This window comes from Chiloscyllium punctatum, chromosome 49 (genome assembly GCF_047496795.1).
Source record: "Chiloscyllium punctatum isolate Juve2018m chromosome 49, sChiPun1.3, whole genome shotgun sequence".
Lineage (NCBI taxonomy): Eukaryota > Metazoa > Chordata > Chondrichthyes > Orectolobiformes > Hemiscylliidae > Chiloscyllium > Chiloscyllium punctatum.
This window is the reverse complement of record NC_092787.1, coordinates 19243663-19256856: the sequence shown is the minus strand read 5'-3', so window position 1 is coordinate 19256856 and position 13194 is coordinate 19243663. Positions and strand designations below refer to the sequence as shown.

Here is a 13194-nt window from a genome sequence, read left to right as displayed (position 1 = left end):
TACAAAGCACAAAATTAGAAGTGTGATGGAGTACTCCCCATTTGTTTGGATGCGTGCAGTTCCAACAACACTCAATAAACTTGACACCATCCAGAACAAAGCAGCCTGCTTGATTGGCACCACATCCACAAGCATCCACTCTCTTCAACTTTGATGCTGAGTAGCAGCAGTATGTACATCTACAAGATGCACTGAAGAAATTCACCAAAGGTCCTTAGGCAGCACTTTGCAAACCCTTCATCACTTCTATCTTGAAGGACAAGGGCAGCCGGAACATGGGAACACTACCACCTGAAAGTTCCCTTCCAAGCCACTCACCATCCTGACTTGAAAATATTTCAGTTTTCCCTCACTGTTGCCAGATCAAAATCCTGGAATTCCCTCCCTCAGGGCATTGTAGGTCAACATACAGCAAATGGATTGCAGTGATTCAAGAAGGCATGTCACAACCATTCTCTCAAATGCAACAAGGAATGGGCAATAAATGCTGGCCAGCCAACAACACCTATAAATATGAAATTGTTCTTTTCCTCTCTGGAGGTCAAGGACATAGTGTCATAGAGTCATACAGCGTGGAAACAGACTCTTTGATCCAATCAGTCCATGCTGAACAAAGATCCCAACACATCAATGCAAAAGATAAGACTGAAGCATGCACAGCAATCATCAGCCAGAAGCTTTGAGTGGATGATCCATCTTGGCCTCCTACTGTGTCCTTAGCACTATAGATACCAGTCTTCAGCCAATTCAATGATGAGAGTAAAAATAAAAATAAATGAACAAAATCAAATTTCAACATGGACAGCAACAAGCAAATTAGTCTCAGCTTCACCAAATATGTTTAGCAAGTGGGGAGAGCTAATAATTAGTTACAGTTTTCTTTCCAAGAGCCAATCCAATGACTCTCCCCACACTCTCTCTCCTCTCACATACAGTATGCATGTGGACATCAGGAGAGGATCGAGGCGAGTTATTTCCGAATGATTGAATAACGTGCAACACTCAGGTAATAGAATGGCAGGTGGAGTAAAATATCAAAATTATGAGGGACCAAATTCCAGAAGGACTTCTTGGTTTTAGAAAGGGCAACAGCATGAAAAATACAAAAGCAGATGCGCTGACATGCAAAATCGTTTGATTAAATTTAAAGAAAGTCTTCAAAATTCATTCACCTGTGGTCAAACAAGTCATGTTGATGTCCTGTTTTTGCTTAACTTCCAACTTTTCCACCTGATTTTCATTTAAAATACTGGGCGGACCTACACAAACACAGAATGTGGGAATTTTAGTGAGCCATGATGGACTTTACATCCTCACTGAACTTCCCCACTTGATAATAGTTATCAGCTTTACACTAAGAAATTCCAAACTAAGCCACTGATTTGCTTCTCACCTTTGAAACAAACACTCTTGAAAACTTTATTGTCATGCATTTGGCAAGCTCTTCCAAAGAGTAATCAAGGACTCAATGAGCTGAATGGTTTCCTTCTATGCTATACTATTTACTGTATTATTTCATTGGTCTACATCTCTTCCTGAGAAATTTGGAACATTCACTTCCTTAATTTGTTCAGTTTGAATTTTTTTCATACCAATAGGGTTGCTATAGAACCATAGAACCCCCTAATATGTGTAAGCAGGCCATTCGGCCCATCGGTTCCACATCAACCCTCCGAAGAACACCCAACCCAGACCCATCCCTCTACCCTATCCCTGCATTTCCCATGACTAATCCGCCTAGCCTACATATCCTTGGACAATACAGGCAATTTAGCATGGTCAATCCACCTAACCTTTGGACTGTGGGAGGAAACTGGAACATCCAGAGGAAACGCAGCAGGCAAGGAGAGAATGTGCAAACTCCACACAGACAATCACCCAAGAGTGGAATCAAAAGTGGGTCCTTGGCACTATGGAATCAAACCTGGGTCCTTGGCACAAGGTGAAGCAGTGCTACTTTTGGTTACTATGGAAACTTTTGGTTAATTGGAAACAATTAAAGCAGTAAAGTAATTCCATAATTAACAATAATTTGTACAGTCATGAAGAAATGGTAAAGGATTATTGAAGGTATCAGCGAAAAAATGCATCGTGAAATGTAATCGCAGTAACATCTGAATAATTGCGAGTGAACTGTTTGAGGGCATATATGCCTATTTACTTCAGACCCCTTCTCCCTGGGCCTCACACTAACAGATGGCACAAGGTGAAGCAGTGCTACTTTTGGTTACTATGGTAACCAAACTTTCTGGTTACTCAAGGAGAGACCATTATCATTCAAAGAGCTGGTCTGAGTTAAGTGGTTTCTGAAGAATAACAGAAGATTGAGTGTTAGGGAACATAAGAACTATGAGTCAGCCATTCAACCTCGAGTCTGTTCTATCAATCCGCAGGATTATGCTATTCTAAGACCAATCTGTTCAGATGTGTTGTAGCACACTTCTGGAGCAGCTGGGACTTGCATCTGGGCCTCAAGAGCCCCCTGTCAGTAGGACCACAGTTGATTTGTACCTCACGTGAAGACCCCACTGAGTCTCACTATCTCACTATCTCACATGAAGGGTAGCCACTTTGGGTACCAATGAATGTCTTGTATCAACAGAACCAACTTCAGAGTCTTCAGAAAAAGAGGGGAGACTATTGGAAGGGGAAAGTAAAGATCGTTAGCCAAGATTTCTTTTCATGTAGCCTTATTTATACAAACTAATGTAGGTTATGGGACCACACAATCCTTGAGTACTTCGAAATGTCACTTGTGTGAAGAATTCACAAGCAATAGAGATGTTACAATGTATGATGTTACAGATAGGATTTTGAATAAAATTGTCAACAGTTCTCTCCTCCTTACTCAGCACATCCACATGAAAATCCTTTGCTGCTTCCCCTACACTGTTGCTGGCTACACAGGAATAATGGCCGGCATCTCCCATGAGCACACGAGTCAATTTAAGGGTTCGTCCACCTTGGGGGTAAATCAAAGAATTGGAAACAATTAAAGCAGTAAAGTAATTCCATAATTAACAATAATTTGTACAGTCATGAAGAAATGGTAAAGGATTATTGAAGGTATCAGCAAAAAAATGCATTGTGAAATGTAATCGCAGTAACATCTGAATAATTGCAAGTGAACTGTTTGAGGGCATATATGCCTATTTACTTCAGACCCCTTCTCCCTGGGCCTCACACTAACAGATGGCACAAGGTGAAGCAGCCTGCAGCTTCTGTCAGTTTAAATGCTAAAAAATGCACATAAGTTGTGTCGTTCCAAAATTTGCATCATCTCCACTGTGGCAGTAACAGGGCTTCTGCTGCCTACAACTCTGGCAGCAGAAGATCACTGGTACAAGATAAAATTTCCCTCCTCTGTGGCATTGTATGCTACAGCAATAATGTATTGTGCCCAATTAAACTTTTATTCCAAATGATGAACAGGTTCAAAGCAGCAGGTCAGAGTCACTTGCTATCTAACGTGTACATAGATCCCCATCACATTAACACTTGAGAAGTCCAAGTCAGTGGTAATACTGCTTCTCCAGACTAGTGAGTAGGAGTTATCCTGGCTTAGTGCTTGCAAGGAAATAAGAAACCGCACTTTATGAGCTCCGTTGAGGCTTACAAACTGGTAAACTGAGCACAGAGTCATAAAATCAGATAGCACGGTCGCAGATCCTTTAGCCCAAATCATCCACGCCAACCCAGGTATCCTGAATTTAACTAGTCCCATTTGCCTGCATTTGGTCCACAGCCCTCTGAACCCTTCCTGTTCATATATCTGTCCAAATGTCTTTTAAATGTTGTAATTTTACTCACCTCCACCACTTCCTCTGGCAACCCATTCCATACATGCACCACCATCTGTGTGAGAAGGTTGCCTCTCAGGTCACTTCTGAATCTTTCCCCTTTCACCTTAAACCTATGCCCTCTAATTTTGGACTCCCCTATCCTGGGAAAAAGACCTTGGTTATTCACCTGATCTATGCCAAACATGATTTATAAATCTCTAGAACGTCACCCCTCAGCCTCCTGTGTTCCAGCGCAATGTGTCTCAGCCTGTTCCAGTCTCTCATAATTTAAACCCTTCCGTCCCAGCAACATCCTTGTAAACTTTTTCTGTGACCCCTTCTAGTTTAACAACGCTCTTCGTATAGCAGGGCAACCAGACTTTAATGCAGTATTTTAAAAGGGGCCTCACCAATGTCTTGTACAGCCACAGCATGGTGTCCCAACTCTGAGTGCTCTGACCAATGAAGGCAAGCGTGCTAAATGCTTTCTTCACTGCCCTGTCTACCTGCAATGCCATTTTCAAGGAACTAGGCAGCTTTAGGTCCCTCTGTTCGCCAACAATCCCGAGAGCACTACCATTAACTGTGTACGTCCTGCCTTGGTTTGCCTTACCAAAATTCATTTAAGTTAAATCCCATTTGCCATTTCTCAGCCAATTGGCCCATCTGATCAAGATCTCATACTCTAAGATAAGCTTCTTCACTGTCCACTATATCACAAACTTTTGTGTCATCTGAAACGTACTAACCATACCTCCCATATTCTCACCCACGTCATTAATATAAATAACGAACAACAGTGGATCCAGAACCAATCCCTGCGGCACAGCGCTGGTCACAGGTGTTCAGTCCAAATAATATAGCTTTACCACCACCCTCTGTCTTCTACCATCAAGCCAATTTTGTATCCAACTGGCGACCTCTATCTGGATCCTATGTGATCTAACCTTACTAACCAGTCTACCATGTGGGATCTTGTCGGAGGCCTTGGGAAAGTTTGTGTAGACAACATCTATCCCTTGGCCTTCATCTATCGTTTTCGTAACTTCTTCAAAAAACTCAATCAAATTTGTGAGACATATTTTCCCATGCACAAAGCCATGCTGCCTATCCCTCATCAGTCCTTGTCTTTCCAAATGCACATAAATCCTATCTCTCAGAATTCCCCCCCAACAACAACTTCCCCACTACTGATATCAAACTCATCGGTTTATAGCTACCCATTAAAGTGAGGTAATTTGAGTGGTGTCCTTGTGGTGCAGTTGCACAAAAGCAAACTCATATCTAATAAGACACCAGCATCAATGCCAGAATTAGTGCCAGCACTGTGCTGTTACTTGGGGTTGTGAGTAAGAAATACATCAATGACAGTTCCAATCCTTGTTCAGAAAGAATATGGTTTCTGCAGGAAATTGTATGGGGTCTGACTCTTCCAGCGGACATTGCAACTCCATCACTGGAGCCATATGTGGGCCTCAACCCCAAAGTTGGAGCTGTGCTGAACTGGCCAACTGACATTCCCATTAAAAGGAAAAGGAATAACAAACTGGCAGATAAAAACCTCACATAATTCCACATTCAACTCTACTTTTAGTTTAAGCAAGATTAGGCCCAGTCTAGAGCGTGAAGCAATCTGTACCAAAACCTTACTTTTCCAATTCAGGCCACTTACAATTGTGACTAACACCATCAAGCATCAAAAAGTGATTTATTTCTCTATCCAAATATAGCAGTAGAAAAGAATATGTCAAATGGAAGGCTGGCAAGTCTATGAGTGGCAGATTCATGCCAAGGTCAGTACCACCAGATATTAATGCAAAAATTGATCTGACGCATCATTAAGGTCACGTGACAAGAGGGCTTCTGCTCATCATTTTTCATAAGTAGCAAGAGTGTGTCCCTGTGTGAGTGTTTGCTTGCATAAGTATTTGGGTACACATATCCACATATGCATCATATTTATGTATTCATGTCACAGTCACAGCGTCATCACAATTCACAAGGCCATTCAACCTACTGGGTCATTGCAGAACAATTCAGTCAAACCAATTTCCTGATCTATACTGATACTACTGTGAGATTATTTTCCTCAAATGTCCATCCAATTTTCTTTCAAAATTATTCAACATCTCCATCTTTATAGGCTACAGTTCCAAGTCATTATCACTTGCTACAAGAAATTCTCCCTTACATTGCCTGCCTATCCCTTGCTCAAAATTTGTGACCTGTAGACCTTGTATCATTAGTTAATTGAAACAGCTTTTCTTGATTTACTTTTATCTAAACTTGTTGTAACTTTGTACACCTCCAACGATCCATTTTGATCCAAGGAAAACAACTTCAGCATTCCGCAAATAGCTAAAATCTCTCAGCCCTGGAACCACTCTGGTACACATCCTCTGCAATCTTAATGTAATGTATGCTGCGTCTGTGTTATGAATGTTATGAATCAAAATTTACACTATCAGACAATGTTTACAAGCAGTTTGCACCATTCAGGGATCACTCTCAAAACACAAACTTAGGAAATTACCTTGTGAAGATTTCAAGTGGAACCAGCGATTGATAAACACAATGGTACTATTTAATGTCAGTATCAATATGTTTCATGGGGCACGAGCATTTAGTCAAAAAAGAAGTGAAAACAGAATTTGCTGTACTTTAAGGATGTGACCCCGATGAGAAACAAAGGTTACTTCTTGCTTTACCTGACAGTATTTGCATCCTTGTACTGGAGACAATAGGTGATCCATTTCTGAACCAGGTGAAGACAGGTGGAGGGACGCCAGTGGCCTCACATATCAGTGAGATCGAGTTGCTCAAAAGGGTGCTGATATTTTCTGGAGCCCCAATCTCCCCAATGATAGCTGGAGGGACTGACCAAAAACAGACACACACAGTATCAACTGTCAGTCACTGATGCAGACATGCCAGAAAGAAAAAGTATCTTTACTTGATGCTGCCATTTCTGATTTAACTGACCATGGAAGTCTCATATTACAATATTGATACTAAATATATACATACCCTAGCTTTATATTCCTCATATTTGTAAGTGCTCTTGCCTGTTGGTTCAGGAAACACTTACGAAAGTTGAAAAACTCAATGTTTTGAATTATGGCATTAACTTTGCAATGTATAGTGCTTTGAAAAGTACAATATATATTCTGCTTACTTGAAGCTACTATTTTTCTAAGCAAAGGGAGTCTTCAACAAGAGAAATAAAAAGTCAGCCTTTGCCTGTTCAAGCAATTTTAACTCTGGGTGTGTCTGGCTATTTCCTACCCCAAAGACTTAATAACCTTGGGACGACTGCAACAGATAGCCAGAACAACCTCCTGATATGATGTCATACAAAGCCCATGGTGAGCTGAGGCCATGAAATTGACCACTTAAGAGCTTTAATTGATTAGAGCCGATTAGGTTGCCATGGATCTTATTGCCTAGGATTTAGTTGCTGATATGATGAGAGAGAGGCATCTCTCCAGGGACAGTTCACCTAATTATCTGCCATCCATTCTACACTCCTCACCATCTCCAAGGAGAGGAAAATTGTGCCCAGAGTGGTCTAGCAATCCAACAGCCTTCCATTCTAAAGAGTACAGACATAGGCCCTTCTAAAGATTCCCAAAAATCATTTTCCTGAAAATCTGGATCACCTGAAGAAGGGTGACCATGGGATGTCCACGTACAGGATTTAAAACAAAAATCAATTAGCTCCTTGAGGCTGAAATAGTAAGTGATTGTAACAGAGTCCTCCAGTGGAATAATGGGGAAACTCTCCTTCAATAACAATTTGGAAACAGGCTACACAGAATACAAACTGGAAATATCCTTATTGCCAAGGAAGATAAAATACCATAAGCCTCTCTCTCATCCAGTTTTTGGTTCTGAAATGGTACTTGCCACAAGATAGGGATTGTGATGTTGATTGGAACTAAGTTATACTTGATCACCTTGAATGAAATATATTGATTCTAGCAGCACACCCCAGAACCAAAACAAGCTTTGACGACTTCCTTTCCCAATAGTCATAAATGTGGCGGCAAGCTACACTGCAGAGAGGTTCCCCAACACAATAGCAGCCTGTAAGCTGTGGTTATCTTTCTAATTTTAATTTTTTTTATGTTGGCGAAAGGGTGCTTAATGGTGTGTTGGCCATTTGGCTTCTAATTGACAAATCTGGGAAATAAATCGACTTCACTGACTGCTTTAGACACGATGCAAGTATGGGACCTCCAATTTATGACAATACCAGGCATCCAACCCAAAATAGAAAATCTTACTCATGGTGCTATTATTAGCCCTAGATGTGAATTTCCTAAAATTTTGTTAATATATTGCCATTCACAGAACCTTAATGCCAATCACCTGCTCTGACATTACAAGGTCTTATGGCACAGTGTAAGCACACTACCTCTGTACCAGAAGGTCCATGTTCCAGGACTTGTTGACCATGGAAGATATATGTGTAATGTGGCCAAACAGGTTATCAGTCTGTAAATCCTTTCAATACATCAGACAACAGATTGTAAGAATTGGAAAACTTCCTGGTTAAGATTAGACTGGTGCTGGAAATGCACAGCTTCATCAGGGTGGGATCCTGCCCAAAACATTAATTTTCCTGCTTCTCGGATGCTGCCTGACCTGCTGTGCTTTTCCAGAACCACTCGAGTCTTGACTCTCATCTCCAGCATCTGCAGTCCTCACTTTCACCTAGTTGAATTTCCTGGTCAACCATACTACAGAAAGCATTGCCAAGCCATTGCAGTACTTTGCTCATAAGCATGGACCAATCCAACAGAAGTCCACTGCTCAATCCTTGGAAACAAGGGCAGGACAAAAGACAGACAGACAGACTCTGTCAATGGTAACTCAGGGAATGCAGCATTGGATTGAATGTTAATTGGATGTTCATCCCAATCAGATTTACTAGCCTAACCACATCTGGTTTTAAGAAAACACTGATTTTACATTTTCAACAAGTGACCTTCTAGGTTAATGCTTTGCCTGTCTGTGATTCTGGGTCTAATTGCACTGCTTCTATTGAAAAGATGCGGAAGATGGAGACAATGTGTAGCCAGAGGCTCATAACTCGGGCCACAATATTCATATATAGACATTAGATGCCACTGGAGGGGAGATTAAACTAAACCATATCTCAAGGTAATTTGCTTTCTCACTGTCCTGAACGTACTGCTCACAGTTAAGCTGTCACAATTAGGTATTAGGCTGTTGATTGCTATTACCCCTCCCCATCCTGGTGAAATCTGTAAACATTTGGCCACAAGTTGGAATAACATTTGGGTTGGGCTGTACAAAACCGTCCACTGTTGTTTGCTAATCAGACTACCATATGGAGAATGGGCTGGTTCCAAAATGAAGGCTACAAAATTGTGGGGGGGGGAATATGTACGTAGTCCATATAAATTTTCCAGCAGTTTTTTTTTCTTGACTGATTAATAGGCTTGCAAATAAAAATTAAAACCAGACACATAAAAAGGCCAAAGAGAAAAAGATTATCTTTGACCCCAAGACAATATAAGCACTGGATAGAAGTGATGAGACAGAACATTCCAAGAAAACATAATGGCAATCAGCTTAATGTATTGTTCAGTGAACTGATTACTGGAAAGTCCTCATTTCATCTGCTAACACTCAGGATTGTTTCTTCTAAGATGCATTAAAAATAAATGCTACAGTTTGGAAATGACAGACAATAATGTTAATGACAAGCCTGAGTATTCTCAGATTAAATTTTTCCTCAGTGCTATTTTATTGTCAGGATATACTCCATAAAATTACACACTGTTTTAAAAATAAATCGTGGCAGAAGAACTGAATACTGATGTGTAAAGTGCTTGTTTAATTGCCAAGTTTATAAAAAAAAGGAGAAAATCAGAGGTTGAACAGAAAACTCCCTGTTCACTCAGTACCAATCTTCTGTCCCTCCCATCTCTGCAATAGCACACTGGAACTGATATAGGAACAAAACTCATACACACTCATATGGTACTCATAGTATTACATATACTCATGTAAAAGCAGACTACATAATTTTTGGCCTAAAAGAAACATATTTTCATGTATACCTCAGATAAAATATCACTATTTTTCAGGGATTTTGAAGGATTTCAAAAAGAAGTGTTATTAGTTTGTTACATATTTATTTTGTATTGGATGGAATAGTTTGTAATGTTATAAAATAAAAATGCTAATAATCAACGTGGATCTTTACTTTATTCCATCATGGCAATGTTTTCTGGATTTCATTTGGACTTAAATCAAGCATACATTTGACCCCTTGAACTATGAATAAGAGAACCTATGATGGAGCCAAAGTAAGTTAGTCTCAACAACTAAACTTTTACATGAATAAATACAGTAATCTGTTTCTCACTCGGTTTATTGATGGAGCTAACTGAACTTTTATGGAATACCCACTGTAGTGATTGGAACCAGGGTAAGGTAGATCTCACTGACAATGAGATCCTTCATTGAGATTGTTAACCCGGGCCAATCTGGGAGCCCTGGTTAACAGATATAAACAGGAGATTTACGTTCGAGCCTGGGTGTCTCTGGAGAAGGAGCACGCGGTGTCCACCAACACCCTGGAGTCGTTCAGGGAGAGGTGGGTGCCGCAGGGAGTGGAGTGCACAATTTTCCCCCACCAGCTCTGTTTTGATTTAATCCCTGCCCTCCCTTCACTGTTTGATCACGCAGCATTGCCCTTTGATGTCAAGGGCACTGCTTGTCACTGGCCTCCCACGTGTTTCCTTTCTTCCTGGTGGTGGAAATTGAATAAAGATTTGTGCACCTTGTGTCTTTCACTGTGTCTCACACCTGCACACACACAAACATGGGTGCGGGGGAAAAATAAGCACTACCGCAGTGAGGCGGTAGTCTGGGGGTAATGAAAATGAAAAAAAAAGAAAAACAAATAAACAGAAGATTCAGAGAGTCTCTTCATTTAAGGGACTGGCTCAAGCTGGCTGTTCACAACCTATGTACTATGCAGATGTAAATAAAGAGTGGCTTGGTGACGGGATACCTGCCTCCTTGGAATTATTTCATCTACTAACTTATTACTTTCGTTATAATAGTTAGAGAAGGAATGAACTGCTTGACCATTAGGTTTGTTGGTAGAGCTATGGTCAGGGAGAATGTCTATATTTAAACAGACTTAAGACAATACTGACTGCTTTGTTACACTGTAAATTCAACTCACGAGAAGTTAACTATCCAGGGATGGACAATCAGACCAAATTATTTTTCATAACAATGTTATGTTGATTTCCCTCACATTGGAGTCATAAATACAACTGTATGTTAGAAAATATAATTTAGTGAAATGCAGAATTCCCATTACTAGGTTACTGCTGTGGCATATTTTCTCGGATAGCTATTTTAAACTCAAACCTTTCTCCTTGTTAGAATATCATAATCATAGATCACAGAATCCCGTCAGTGTGGAAGCAGGTCGGTCAGTCCATTGAGTCCACACCAACATTCCAAAGTATCCCACCCAGGCCCACCCCCAATGCTATCCCTGTAACCCTGCATTTCCCATAGCTAATCCACCTAGCCTGCACACCCCTGAACACTATGGGTCAATTCAGCATGGCCAATCCACCTAACCTGCACATCTTTGGATTCATCAATATTGAATATATTATGAAATGCTTGTCTATGTGCAATGACTTTGAAGTTTCATGGAGAATTATGTGATGAAGGTTCGTGAGGTTTTTCTGAGTATTATCTATTTCATATACCTCAACAAGTAAGTCAACATTGATTTTAAATATTATGTTTACAGAAAAGAGCACCTTGATTCCGGAATATTCATTTCAAGGACAGTACCATATTGAATCTATTCTCATACATACTCACCAGTTCAAGAACACGTACATGGACAAAGATAAAGTCGCCATAGTCTTACCAGACCATAGCGTTGCTCGCTCATAGAGAGAGTGAGTGAGAAAGAAAGAGATGACTAGTGATAATTTAACCTGAGGGTCACCATGCCTCAGGCGAGGTAAGAGGTTGATAAGGAGAGTCCTTCATAATAAGCTCAGCCAGTGCAGGAATTTAACCCACACTGTTGGCACCACTCTGCATTTGTAAACCTGATGTCCAGCCAGCTGAGCAAACCAACCCATATTCTCACTTCTACACAAACATAAACCATTCTCTCACATGTACATACTCATATGCCTATACCATAAGACTCACAAACACACACTCACATACACTCAACGCATGCTCAAATACACAAAAACACAGGATGATGTTCACATTAATACACTCTCATTCACATGTCAGCACATTCTCTTGTACATGCAAACACATTGTCATACATGCAAGCACCAAAACATGCTGTCATGTCTACACTCAGCAATGTGCACATTCTTGACAGAAGCATGCATCAACACACAATTCAGCAAGGTCAGTGAATGATGATAAGGAATGGGTTATGTGGCTATTTTTTTCTCTTTCCTAGCTTAGTACACTTATAGCTAGGCACAGTCCACAGCTTGACACTGGGACCATTCAGACTCCAAATATCTGTTCTAAGCTGAAATTTCAGCAAAGTCCAATTTTAAATTGAAGTAAAAATCAATTTTACAAAGAAGCATAAATACTTCTCAACTCATTGATCATAATCTTAAATGTACCCACATCAAGCTTATTGAAAATTGTGGTAAATTGCTAACATTTTAAATTAACAATTGCCTAAAGAATTTCAGGCTTAAACACAAATTACGGCTCATTTGATGCCCCATTTCATAAAACCCTTTTTATACTAAACTATGAAACATTGAGAAAGTGGACGGAATTAATTAAATGCCAAAGCGTCCTTACACTAGAGGCTTCACATTCAATGCTTTACTCATACAAATTTTATTTATCTTGAAATAATATACACAGAAGGAATTAAAAAAATTACGTTTGAACTGGTCATATAAGACAATGGATTAATTAGGGATAACTCACAGGTAGGAAGCTAGGAACCCTTTATTCATTTTAGAGGTTCTGGCAGACGTTCTAGGTCATGGCTTAGAATTTCTGATCAAATATGTAACTTCATTCAGTGTAATTCCCCCAATTTGTTGATGCAAAAAAAAAATTCAGAGCTTCTAAGTGCTGATTGAAACTTGCATGTCCAAAATCTTTTCTGCTGGTTTTATAACATTGTGTTTGAAACAGGCCTTGCTCACAAAACTTGGTGTGGCCTCCAGGGTGTACTCACTCACCACTATGATAGGACCATCATAACATTTGTTTTCAGACCTTTCCGAAAATGAAAATGGAACTTTTGATTATGAGGGCATTAATAGATACGTTTGGCAATTTTTTTAAAAAAAGGTCCACTATGTATATAACAAGTGTTAGTTTTAGTCATTTAAAATAA

General features: G+C 40.0%; 1 protein-coding gene across 3 annotated transcripts in view; it reads right to left on the bottom strand.

The window, feature by feature from the left end:
* Positions 1-13194, bottom strand: part of LOC140469322 (hemicentin-1-like) — a 438266-nt gene that overhangs the window by 171519 nt on the left and 253553 nt on the right. For all 3 annotated transcript variants that reach the window (XM_072565717.1, XM_072565718.1, XM_072565719.1), the window contains exons 46-48: positions 6491-6658; positions 2849-2962; positions 1173-1259 (exon numbers count right to left, since the gene is read on the bottom strand). In XM_072565717.1, the coding sequence (XP_072421818.1) occupies positions 1173-1259; positions 2849-2962; positions 6491-6658 (369 nt within the window). The remainder of the gene's footprint in view (positions 1-1172; positions 1260-2848; positions 2963-6490; positions 6659-13194) is intronic.